The 13,691-nt window shown below is 41.5% G+C and overlaps 1 protein-coding gene across 1 annotated transcript in view; it reads right to left on the bottom strand.

Annotated features, from left to right (window-relative positions):
• The window catches only part of ATP8A2 (ATPase phospholipid transporting 8A2), a 297,173-nt gene extending 289,292 nt beyond the window's left edge, over nt 1-7,881 (bottom strand). The window contains exon 1 of the mRNA XM_062577183.1: nt 7,742-7,881. Coding sequence (XP_062433167.1) covers nt 7,742-7,842 — 101 coding nt within the window. The 5' untranslated portion in view covers nt 7,843-7,881. The remainder of the gene's footprint in view (nt 1-7,741) is intronic.
• Between the last annotated feature and the right edge of the window lie 5,810 nt (nt 7,882-13,691).

Raw genomic sequence — 13,691 nt, 5'->3', positions numbered from 1 at the left:
TAGCTGGAACAGTTAACCGAGAAATACTACTGCCCAATAAACAAAGGTTAAGAATATATTCAGTTACCATGCAAACACAAAACAGGCTTTACACCAAACATGAAACATTGATATGAAAATGATTGAAAAATATTAAATCAAGTCTCATTAATGAGAATTAGCTAGCTGCAAATCATAGGCTATCTAGAAGTTGGAGGGCCAACTTTAGTTTTAAAGCCATTATTTAATTCATAGTATCCCCACCACCAGTTAAAGCAGCTACTACTCTCATGTCAGGTGGGTAGGGGAAAGGGGAATGACTACCTACAATTCTTTCAAAGCTGAGTACCTTTACAGTCCACAGAAATGATATGGAAAAAAGTTGTTACAGTTTTGGAGTACTGTGTTTCTGTCAATGTCAAGGATCTCTTACCCTTCTGTCCCTTTGTACAGACAGTAGTCAAACAGCAATTCATAATCAGCGTTTCAGAGGTTGGGATGTGGATCAAAATCTACTGACACCAGTCAAGAGTGAGGTCTGTAGCACACAGCAGCAGACTATCTATAGCTGTAAGCAGAAGAACTGAAACACCAAATCCTCACTAAATGAAGTGGTAGACGTCAGAAAATATGATTTGCTACACGTCATCTATGCCAGTCTTGAAAGACATACTTCCTTTGACTCCATCTTCATTCAGAGGAAAACCACACACACACATACATACAGCCCCCCAAAAAAAGAAAAAAGAAAGAAAGAAAAGAAAACCCAGTCTCTCCTTGTGCACGTTTCTGTGGACACAGATCACTAACAGTAGAAAAATAAGTAGAAATGCACTCATAAATGACTACATACTGCTAAATACAGGCCAATATTTATTCAGCATATTTGTGGGAAAGACGCTTGGTATTAAAGCAGATTGCATTTAAGCTTTGGCTCCAGTATCTGAAAGAATCTCTTAAATACCAGATTTATCTGAAGGAAGAAACACTCATTTTAATTCTCTTGCTGTTTTACTACTGCCGATACATGAAATCCACCACAGTGCAGAGAATAAACAATTTGAGGCTGCCAGAGAGCTCAGCGTGCAGCAGGTGGAGGAACACTAAAGCTGTCTAATATCTGTCTCCTCCCACTGTCCCCCACCTCCAGACATCCAGATGTTTTGTCCAGGCAGAACTCAACTATTTCTTAACTGGTCCAGAGTTCTGGACATATAGTGGCCTACTGAGAACAAGGATACAGCGACTTCAAATACCTTGGTACAATCTGGAAACATGACAACAAGAGGCACACAATATACCAGTGACTTCCAGGGAGTTTAAACAGCTAAAGCATTTCCTCTATAACTGTTCCCCAGCTTTCTGCATTGGAATAGATTTTAGGTATCAGTCACACTTGCACTGCAGAATAAGTATTTGTTGGATTCACCAAGACCATGCAGCATTAATGAATATTTTTATTTTCAGTTAGGAATATCTATCCAGACCTAAAAGTTAACAGAGGATTAGTTTAATACGCTATTACTTTTTTTACCACTGATATCATTCAAAATATGGTAACACATTACTGCTTTAAAAAATTCCAAAATGCTTTTCTACAGGGCACAATCTGTTCACACGACAACGGAAAAGACTTCTGAAAATAATACACATACCACTAATACCACTACAAATGGCCACTGTGTCTGTACTGTAAGAACAACAGTAGAACCAATCATAAATAAAAGCGTAATTTAACCCAAAGGGCAAAAGAACATTTTAGTGCAAGAGGAATGCTAATCCACAGCGTAAGTACAGATAAATGCACTTACATATAACAGATTTGACTATTTACATTTTCAACCACAGATGTCAATGAGCACTGCTTTGGATGTTTGTGTAACATGAGTCAATACTAACTGGCTATTGATACCAGCAACTCTCACTTTTAATAGCAGATAATCACTAAGTGCCAGTAAAAAGCTCCCCACACATTCCACAATCTGCCATAAATCACAAATGCGAGTAGTTTCTGCATCACTCATTTATAAGCTAGGAAAGCAATGCATTTTGCTTTGTTTAATGCACTATACAGCTGGAATTAAAGAGGAATCCAGACTGTGCACACAACTTCTTGTCACCAAGAACAGAAGCTGATGGAACAGTCTACAGATAAGCAGCTTGTTTAATGCAGGATTTGCAGCTCTCCTAGAAAGCTTTTTGCAACTTTCAGTGTTAAATTACTTGTGCCAGTGTTTCTGCTTTCAAAGTGAGGCATCTCACAGGTCTGCTTGAGTTTTAAATACCTGTACAGTTTAAAAGAGTAAGAATTGAAAGCTTCTTGCCTATTATCTATTCTAGCACAATTTAATTTTTGCCTGTATGGAAGCAAGTCTCCAAGCATAAGGTTTTCTAGACACCAGAATGAGTCTTTTGGAGTCTCACCTCCCTAATACATCAAGTCTCTAATACATAAGTTCTGCTCTTACAAAAAAAAATTTCCGGGAGACTTTGGATTCAAGATCCACTAAAAACATATGAGTAGAATCTTGCCTTAATCTATCTATCTCCTCCCCTCAACCCCCACAGGCCACATACCGAGACTGAACTTGTAGTCCTGACTTAGCAGTAATTAGACTTGCACGAGGATGCACTATCAGGTCCAAAAATATTACTATTACAAAAAGAATAGTAATAAGAGCAACAGTAATGTATTTAGAATATTCTAAAGACAATTGCAGATAACGTCCTTAATGCCATTACTGTTATGTTTCACAGATTTAAAAAGAGAAAAAGGAGAACTTCCAATTGTTTTCATATCAACATAAAATACATATACAACAACTGACTCAAACCACTTAACTGATGATATTTACAGTATGTACTAGAACAACTTCCTAGTACAGACTATACTCTCAGTATAAGCCCACTGAAGAGCCAGTAAGGTCAGAGTTGATTCATATATTAATAAGGGATATTGAGGAATTATATTCACAAAGCCAGTCCTGTAGAACATTCTTACTTTGTGAAGCAGAGTAAATCAGTCCTCCACTTGTCACTGGATATCTATGAGGAAAAATATTCATTACAATAGTCTAGCGATCTCTGAAGTATTGCTGTTGCATTCAAACTGCTATCATTGTGCTATTTCTGTATCCCTGCGCTTTTAGGGGGCACTAGGCAGGTTTATCTTTGAATTTAAAAAATTTAGTTTTTTGAGTGCAGGTAAATGTGTAATAAGATTATCCTTAATAATACAGGATTACAGTTTAAACAACCAACCAATAAAACTTATCTTTGACTTTTAAAGATCATTGTGATCAGGCGAGGTTCTGAGGTCTGGAAGACAGCAAATGTCACTCCTTTTTGTCTTCAAGGGGGCAAGAAGGTGGTTCTGGAGAACTACAGGACGGTCAGACTCACCTTGATCTCTGGGAAGGTGACAGATCATCCAAGCCTGGGTACCATTCTCAGATACAGGAAGGATAGGAAGGTGATTTGGAGTAGTCAGTGTGGTCTTACAAGGGCAGGGGGGAGCAGGGCAAATTGTGCTTAACCAACCTGATAGTCTTCTACAACAAGATGACTGGCTTGGTGAATGGATTACGGGAAAGCAGTTGTTTATCTCAGCTTAAGTCTTTGTCCTTTAATACCAACTCCCACAACATCCTTTTGGATGAACTGATAAAGCCGGGGCGAGGTAAGTGGACAGTGAGGTGGACTGAAAATTGGCTGAACTCAGGCTCAGAGAGCTGTGATCAGTAGTACAAAGTCTATCTGAAGAGCAGTCACTAGCAGTGGACTCCACAGGTAAATATGTGCCAATACTGTTAGCACAGAGTTATGTGCCAGTATAGTTCATTAATAACCTGGATGATGGAAGAGTGCACCCTCAACAAGTTTACAAATGATACAAAACCAGGAGGAGTGGGTGATACATCAGACTGTTGTACTACCAGTCAGAGTGACCTTGAGAGGCTGGAGAAATGAGTAGACAGAAACTGCATGTAATTTAAAGGGAAACACCAAGTCCTGCACCTAGGGAGAAACAACCCTATGCACCAGTACATGCTGGGAAGGACCAGCTGGAGAGCAGCCTTGCAGACAAGGTCTTGGGGATCCTAGTGGACAAGCTGAACACGCATCAGCAACACATCCTTATGGCGAAGAAGGTTAGCATTATCCTGGTCTCCATTAGGTAGAGCATCACCAGCATGTCAAGGGAAGTGATCTTTCCTCTCTACTCAGTACTAGTAATGCCACATCTGGAGCATTATGTCCAGTTCTGGGCTTCCCAGCCCAAAACAGACAGACATACTGCAGCAAGTCCCGCAAATGGCCACAAAGATCATTAAGGGACTAGAGTAACCGTTACAAGAGGCAGAGAGGGCTGGGACTGTTCAGCCAGAGAAGAGAAGGCTGAACAGGAATCTTACAGGTGAACGAGAATGTTTACAGATACCCGATGGGAGAGTGTGCAGTTGACAGAGTCACTCTTTTCAGTGGTGCCCAGTGACAGGACAAGTCAAAACTGAAGCACAGAAAATTCCATCTGAACATAGGAAAACATTTTTTCCACTATGAGTGGTTAAAGGTTTCCCAAGGAGGTTGTGGACTCTCCATCCTTAGAGATGAATATTTAGAAAATAGAGTCAAAATAGGTACTAGTTTGCTTTCTTAAAAGCAATATACTTAGTATATTAGAGCTACAGCCATGTTAGACAAGGTATTTAATTATTTTTCCATTTTTGCATATTTCAAAGCTTCTAAAATAATTCCACTGAAAATACAACATCATTTACCTTTTTGTTAAAAGGTCCAGAGTTACACATACACACTTTTTCAAACTCCATACAATAGAGAAAAACAGCTTCTAGTGCAGATATGATTTTTCCAGTAAAAAAGCTATTGCTGCTACAGCACAATTGAAAATGGTGATAGCCATGTCTACACAAGCAGAAGACCAAACTAGATCTGGCTTACAATACACAGAAAGGCTCACGGCACTGAGTTTTGAAATATTTTGCTATAAAAAATTGAAATGCAGCAACAAAGTATGTGACCATTGCTCTACAAATTCTTGCAACTTGCTCTCACTTATTTACACAAAAAGAACTCAAGAGGAAGGAGGATGGAGAGAAGATTTTCCCTCCACATCCTCACATTTTCACTTTAAGAATTTTTGATATGTTAGTGCCTCACGTCAGCTGCCACTGAGTACACTATACCAGGTATAATGTTATAGTATAATATATATAGTAATGTAATAGTATAATACTATTACACATTATACCAGGGAATTGCCAATTCTGCATAATTTGTCTTAAAAACGGTTACATATCACTGTTTCCTTTTAGTCTCAAACTTAGAAATTAAGTTTTGTTAACACTAACTCTGTCCTGAAACATTCTTTAAAAAGCTAAGGATGCTTAGCACAAATTTCAGTCCAAAGGTAAAGCTGTATCCTCTCTTTCCCCCTGCACCTCTTCTTGCTGTATTTTGCTCAGTTTAAAGTGAACCTTTGCATACTGCTCCCTTAAGGTTCAGAAAGCTCCCTATGAACATCCTCAGGTTTACATGGTTGTTCAAAGGTGGCTTGATGATTACCAGAAAGCTGACAATCAGAACTGTCTCATCATCTTCCTCAGTTGAATTTTATAATCTCTTATGTACAGGTACTTCTGTGCTTAAAACACCTATCACTGTGGCAAACTGATGCTACCTGTGAGACATCTTCAAAGCCAGTGGCACCAAGAAAGCCAGAAGCTGGTCACAGTAAGCAGGAAAGTCCAAGGAGCAATACAGAATCAGAGTTCAAGAGAAACTCCAATAAATATAAGCAAAAGGGGCACATAAACCTTCCTTCACTCCACAGTAGGTGTCCTTATACAGGTACCATGAGAACAAGTCACTCTTTCCCTTCTTTGCCACTGACCTGAGGGGGAAAGCTAACTCTACAGGATACAGAGGGCACAGCCAAAGCCTGCTGCACTTTTGAAAGTAGTAGGGAACAGAGGTCAAAGCTATCTTACTAAGCAGAAGCCCATCATGAACCCAATTAGTGCTCCTAATCCCCAAATAAAACCAAAGAGCAGAGATTCCTCATCAGACAGTGGAACATGACCCTTGCTTTCCCACCATATACCTACCTCCATTTTGCCCTATCCCTATTACAGTGAAATTCCTCATGATTCAGATTACCCTAGCTGGGAGGCCAAAACTGCCTGAAATAAGATGCAAAAAGCTCCTTAAGCTCTTAGAGTTACCACTGGATGGCTCTCACAGTAAGCTGGACACAACAGTTTGCTCAGGTGTTGGCAACAGGGCCATCAGGAAAAATTCCTAGTGGCAAAAAGCCAGACACTACTTTTTCCCACACCCTCTCAAGCCAGTTGAGAACTCTTTCAGGAAGACTTACACTACAGCTGTTGCCAGCCTCCATCCTTGTTTCTTTCTGAAAAGCAGTAACAGTGCAAGTGCTGCGTTCATAGAGACCTACCAAACATAGTTTATATTTATCAAAGTGGAGATGTTTTTTTAGTTTACATACATATATATTCACACACACATATAGACACATACAGACTCTACATATACAAACCTCAAGAAGTAGCTGATTTTGCAGCCCACAAATTCAGAGAGAAAGAAAAAAAAAGCATTTCCTAAGAAAATCCACATCTTTTAACTAGTCCTAAACTATGGATTTTCACAGACAAGTATAAAATAAATCAGTTGCGGAAAAACCTTGAATAAACAAGCCATTGTACCATCCAGAACACCAGCATTCTTTCTGAAGATATTCTTGAAGTCATCCTTGATAAATACAGTAAAACAGCTAACAAAAAGTGTCATCTGAGGAAGATTTTGAGTTCTTTTCCCTTTACAAAGGCACTTACTGTGTAAACTGTTGAAGTGACCCAAACATCTGTATTAACAAACAGCAGGCCTGCTAGATAACTCTCTCCCTTAGTCAAGATAGAAAGCATCTGTTCACCTAGCTAACCAAACATCACCACTCATCTCTTACACCTTTTACTCTGTTTCAACACGTTACTTGGGTTGTCAGACTGCAATAACATGGCATTAATTATACCCAACATCTTATACACACACATGCGTGTACACACACACACACTCCCCTCAAGATGCTGAAGCAAATTCCACTTGGTCTTCAATTAAACAAGTCAGGTTGACAAGTGCCTTGCACACATGGGACACGAGCTTGTAAACCTCATGGTTATTCTTGTCCCATTAGACTTTCTTTTCTTTCTTCATATTCTACTTTCTTATATTACATTTAGTCTTGACGTCGTTAGGACTGGAAGTTACCACTTTTCAAGAGAAAATACACTACGGAGCTTAGACAACTAACTCTGTCCTCAATCGATAGGAGATTTAATGTGTTAAGTCTTATATCCAAGAACATCCAACTAGGTCCTGTTATCCCAAAGTTCCATGGCCCTATTAGTGCTCCAAATGAAGATCCGTTCACATACCTTACTTATGCAGCTCTGAGCTCCCAGCTCTCACTGCTGACGATACAAAAAGCATGGCCCTTGCTGCTGCCAGCTCCCCGCTCGCGCCTCTCCCCAGGCTCCAAGCTGCACCCCAGTGCCCAGTCGAGCCACCGACCCGGTCACCCCGGCCAGAGGCAGAACTTACCGCGCTGAAGCCAGGCCCAGGCAGGGATGGGAGGCAGTAGAGAGGACTGGAGCCCTCCCAGCTCATCTTGCCCCGGCAGTGCTGCCTCTAGGAAGGGGGAGAAGCGGGGAGAGCTCCCTACCTGACCTGGTTGTCACGGAACTTGCTCTGCTGGGGCTGGTTCACGTAAATGGTGCGGGCTGGCGCCTCGTCCAGATCCGCCGAGGACGTGGCTCCGGACATCTCATCATCCGCCTTCTTATAGCCCGAGGGGGAACAGACGGGTCCTGCGGGGGAGAGCGGCGGTCAGCAAGGGGGCCGCAGCACTGAGCCCCGGGCACGGCCCAGCCCGGCCGCCCCCTCCGTCCCCCTGCGCCCACCAGCAGCCGCCGCGGGCCGGGCCGGCAGCTCCCGGCGGGGCCGCGTCGGAGGCGGGCAGCGGCCGTCTGGCGGCAGGAGAGCCCTCGCCGGTGTTTACCGCGGCGGTGGCTGATAAATAATGCAGGGCCGGGGCGGGGGGAGCGGGGCGCGCCGGGAGCCAGCTGACAGCGGCGAGAGCACGGGCGGGCCCCGGCCCCCCCGGCCCCGCCGCCGCCGGCCCCGCCGCCGCCGCCGCCGCCGCCGCCGGCCCCGCCGCCGCCGCCGCTCCGGGGACGCCGGCGAGCGGCGCGGCCGCCGCAGCGGCGGCGGCGGCGGCGGCGGCTCCGCGGGGCCCGGAGCGGCGGTGGCGGCGCCCGGAGCTCCGCAGCCCGGCACAGGTGGCTCGAGCCGTCACGGGGGCACGGCAGCGGGGTCCCTAAGAGTCCGGTCAAAGTGGTATTTTACGGTTGTTTGTAGGGGGAAAAAAATAAATCTATTGCAAAGTCAAATTGAGATACCGCTACCCTAAGGTCAAACCCAGCAGCTATGCCAGATTTCCGCACAAAGCTACGAACGTTATCGCAACATGCTGCGATAAACTGCAGTAAGACAGGCTAGGAAGGACTTGGTTGCAAGGAACGGAGAAGAACACTGAAATTTTATTGTGCCAATCTGAATTCAACTCTAACTTGAGATATCAACAACTGCACTCCTAATACTCACTTAATACAAATACTTACATTCTCGGATCTTAAAAATATTTTTAATATGCATTTAAACAAAAACACAGGTCTTAGGCACCTAAAGTCTTGCTTTTAGGCCCAAGTCCTTCAGAATGATTGATTCTTTGTTTGCACTACTAGTACTCTGTATCCTCTAACCATTAACCACTGGAGGGCAACCTCACCCATTCTTATGGCACTATACTTCAGTATCAAAAGAGCTTTACAATACTAGTAGCAGGTCAATAAAGCCAGTATAATTAACACCAACTAATATGCTTTCAACAGCACACATTTGCCTTCAGCAGGAGTTGCATATTGCAAATCTGTACTCTGGATACCTTCAACAAAACTTACAACCCTGAAACTAATTTGTGCCCTTTAATTTCAGTTGATATTATTCAGACAGCAAGAATCAGCCAACTTACTAGTATTTACTCTGCAAAAAAGGACAAATTTAGATATGAAGCATGTAAGACTACACATTATGCAAGACTATGCCATTGTAATGCTAAAGGAGGTTACTCAGTGTAATGAAACTTGCCGTGATACGGAGGATCAGCTTGCTGCATGGATACTGTCATACTGTCCCCTCCACAAACACGGCTAAGAGCACTACTGGACACTTTTTCTCCATTGTTGTTATACAACATGAAATCAATGGGATCAAAAGACAGTACTCTTAAAAGCATAAAAGTGCAAGGAAGAAGTTTTCATCTGTTTTCCTAGTCAAGCTCCAGAAAAGCAATTATTCTAGAATGAACATGCTATAAAATTATGTTCTTTTTCAAAAATCTTGTTTCTTTCCCCTGTCCCTTACCCATATAATGACTCCTCCTGACACTTGAAGTCCTCCTCCTCCTCACCAGCACTCTTCACAGCCAAGCTTCAGGAAGCTGTCCCACAATTTTAAGGATCAAGTGAGTCAATATAGATGATCAAGTTCAGAAGTATTTAGGTTTACTTAATACACTGTACTCTTGGCTGCTCTCTCTCCATTATAGGTGCCCTAAAGACAACAACATTTACCTTTCTCTTTAGATACCCTGAAATATCTTAAAACCTATTTATGCACATCTAGAAACAGCTGTATTAAGAGGGTTTTCACTTTTGGAAGTTGCTCAGATCAGCTGCCTCAACTCTTAGCGGAAAAAAGCCTCATTTTGGAAGATTATCCAGTAATCCTGCCGATTAAGGCTTCCTCTTCCACCCACCTCCCTCCCCACTGTGGTAACACAAGTCACACCCAGAGCCTGTAGACACAAGTGACGTAGGCTACCTGCTGTGGTTGGTGTCCTTCCGCATGTTCAGAAAGGTTAAGCAGCCTTGAGCTTCTGAGGCATTCCTGGGAGGCAGCAATCAGAGGCTACATCACCTTCAGAAGGCATCCTTCTCAAGGGGATCCCAACCACATGAGGACTATCACTTCAGCCATGTGAAAGCAACTTTACTTCTGCTGCAAAACTATGGATATAGACAGCACAGATTTGACCACCCCCAACTACAGAAAGTCCAAGCAGCTCTTGTTCAGCAGGGTTTACTTGGCTGTACCAAAGGAATTGTTCAGGTTCATTGAGTTCACTTTAGGGGAGACCAACCTATAACTCAAGGAGGGCTTCTCTTCCACTTCTCTTATTTTCCCAAGGACTTACAACATTGCTACCCAATTTCTTTTGGCGTAAAACTAATTCATGCTTCAACAAACATAATAGACCATTGTCCCACCATTATCCCTCATACCTTACATATTCCATATGTTTAGCACATCACATTTTTGATGTTCGCATTACATAGATACCTTAAATCTGTATCACCCACACTTGCATCCAATATACAGACAAGTGTGAGGTTTAGAAGTCAAGATGATTTGATAATAGAAATAAGGTTCTAGAAGAATAATATGGCATAGATTTGGTGTGCCAATACTGTGCTAACACTGTAGCTCTCTTCACTACTTAAACACACAAGTCACTTGGCTCAGCTCAGCTAGTATCCTCTGAGCTTGCATGGAAGTTAGAGAAATACATTCTACTTTCACCAAACACTTTGCTTACAGGTTGGTAGCCTGTGCTTCAGGGAGAAAGGAAATCAGAATTTCTTTTTGTACCTAGCCAAAAGCTATCATTGAACAGAAAGTGTTATTATTGTGATCATTCCTGAAAAGGAGTGGGAAAGAAACCTTGAAGAACCTTGAACCAAGCACAGCAGAAAGAAGATCAAAAAGCAAACAACAGACAGACAACCAGGTATAATCAAAAGAACCTCAGGAGAAAATATTGAGCCAGTCTACCCATAGGTGCCTGCAAAGGTAAAGAGCTAGAAAAGCACCAAGATTATTGCCTGTATTTCTTGTACTTAAACACTGTCTGCAACATAAATCCTGAACTTTGAGGCATTAGGCACTTCCTGTAGGGGTTCAGTACTGTTTCCTATTGTGCTTTATGAGTTCCAAGAGTTAGATTAGAGCTACAAACTCCCTTTTCTTAAAGCATAGGAGCTGTTTCTTTTCAGGGCTTTCTTCATACTATTTGGCAACTTTATTTTCTAATGAAAAATGGGACTACATTTTAGCAGAATGTTAAAAGAAAAACTTGATTCTATAGCTTCCATCATTGAAAGAAGCCAGATTTTATGCCCTGACAAATTCAGACTGCATTTGTTATCGCTTGAAAAGCAACAAATTAGAATTTAGTCTTACTTCACTGGGCCTACAAAAAAAGATATTTTCAATATACATCCATCTCCTTAATCTCTGCTCAGCAATAACTATGGCTGCTCTATGACTGAATAAATAAAAAATATGATTAATTCTGTAGCTTTTTGATAGATTAGTCACTTCAGAAGCTTGCCAAGTGTCAGAAACCACAAGAGAGATTACTGCAAAGACATCAGCTGTCTTTCTATTAACCAACTAGTTACTGTTCCTATCTTACATCTTGACGAGGTGCTGAATCGCTGTTTTGTAAGAAGGGTCAGTAGTGCAACTAAAGTGCCTCACCAACATAACAGAACCACAAACCATGGCAAACAGTCTTGCAATGGAGAAGTTTAGAGAAGCTTCAAGGTATAAAGTTAAGAACCTAATGCAATAAATACTAAGTGTCACTGCCCAGAGTAATTCCCATGATTTTGCACAGAATGTTTTCAGGACTAAGATCCAGCCGGAGAAAGAGCAGAGCTAAAGAAACACTGAAACTTGGTTTACACACTCAAAGGCCAAAGTTAGAGCGGTCAGCGTTCTGTGTGCCCCCTCCAATTGCATCAAGCTGCAGTTATCACTTAAGACATTTTAAAGATATCTTTACTCTGAGTCAAAAAGCTGTCCTCACCAGAAGTCTCCAAACTTCTTGTCATTTACAAGAATACATGGTGTTATTGTTACGGGCTTAGTCTCAGAGTAAGAAGTCAGCATACTGAACTGCTATGAAGGAAAATCCATATTTAGAGAGGTGGCAGAGAAGTTTGAATTTTTGCATGTGCTAAATTCAAAGTTTGCTTTTAACAAGTCATCCTAGACATACTGCTGCTCATTACCTCTGAGGTTAAAGAGGTTATCCTTCACAGGATTATCTTCACAAACTATCCACTGAGCACCAAAGAGGTCATAAGACGAGAGGCTCTGCATTCAAAATTGTCAATAAGTTCTTATGAAAATAAGGTTCACAATTCATCATTAAAGCAAGTTGTATGTACCTTTAATACACTCTCTCTTATGCTGTTTCATCAACTGCCTTTGTTACTCAACAGCAATTCACTTAGCAGCGAATCTAATGTGTAACTGATAAGACTAAAATAGATAGAGCACAGCATGTTCTCATAAGAGATACAGGACATGAACTCTTTCTTAGTTGCCAGGGCCCCTATGAAAGCTTTATTCCCACCAGGGCAGTGCTTAACTGATTGCTTTAACTGAGTTATAACCAATTCATATGAAAGCCAGATGAACAGCATCAATTTTTTTTTTTTTTTTTGAAGTTTGAGAATTTTTATGGTGTTTGATAATTTAAGATTACTAGACAAAAATATTCAAATATCCTCATGTCTGAAGAGAAATTCTGGAATAATTCACATAGGACAGCTAGAAAATAAATTATCTGAAGTTGTTTCAAGTTTGCTTCCCTTCCCTGTTTGTCTGTAGATCCAAGTTCTTCAAAATAAAATGTGCTTAGTGAAGCACATTACTTGCATGCAGATGATGTATAGCAACAGTCCAGAAGTGAGGATAGCTGCAATTGCAAACTACCCCTTGCTTCTCACAAGAGCATTGTGGTAGAGCTGTTCTACATGAAGCTATTAGGGACATGATGGCTATTTCACATGCTAAAGGGGAAGCAAGCATGGACCAGTTGACCAGTTGATGACAATTACCCTATATTCTCAGAATAAAGCTGCACCAAAAGAAGCTATATTCAAAAACAAAACACTTTTCTTCGCATTAATTCTTCTTTCTTTTCAGATTTGTTTTACTTCTGATTGATTTCAAGCTGTGTAAACAGCAGTGTCCTACTAATGGAATATCCTTCAAGGATTGAAAGCTTTCAGTAGATACAGCTAAGAAGTCTGATTTTAAATTAACTTTGATCATAGAAACAAGAATATCTCCTCATTTTTAATAAGTCATTATAAAACAGAGAGGGAAAGTAGATCCATTTCCCAAGAGAGGTCCCTGGGGTTTGAGGCTAACCAGAATTCCCACAGAGGCCATTTACTCAAAACTGTCTTTCAAATGCAACAGTAACAAGAAGGATGAAATTTCAGCAGGAATAGAGATAAGAGGGAAAAGGAAAAAGTAGAGAACAGAGTATATGGAACACTTGAATTTTTAAGCTCAGAACTTTACTAGCACTGAGCATCTGCTGTAGCCATGTCTGATCAGGTTCTGGGGCAGAGAATTACCTGAAGAGGGAACATCTCGGTCTTGCTTGTATGAGGTTTAAGCAAAAGCAGTTGAAGTCTTTTCAGGATGTTATACTAACATTAGGGGCTTCAGTGCAGGACAGCACAAAGGTC

This window comes from Rhea pennata, chromosome 1, assembly GCF_028389875.1.
Source record: "Rhea pennata isolate bPtePen1 chromosome 1, bPtePen1.pri, whole genome shotgun sequence".
Lineage (NCBI taxonomy): Eukaryota > Metazoa > Chordata > Aves > Rheiformes > Rheidae > Rhea > Rhea pennata.
Note: the sequence above shows the minus strand (reverse complement) of the source record. Positions and strands in the feature narration are given on the sequence as shown.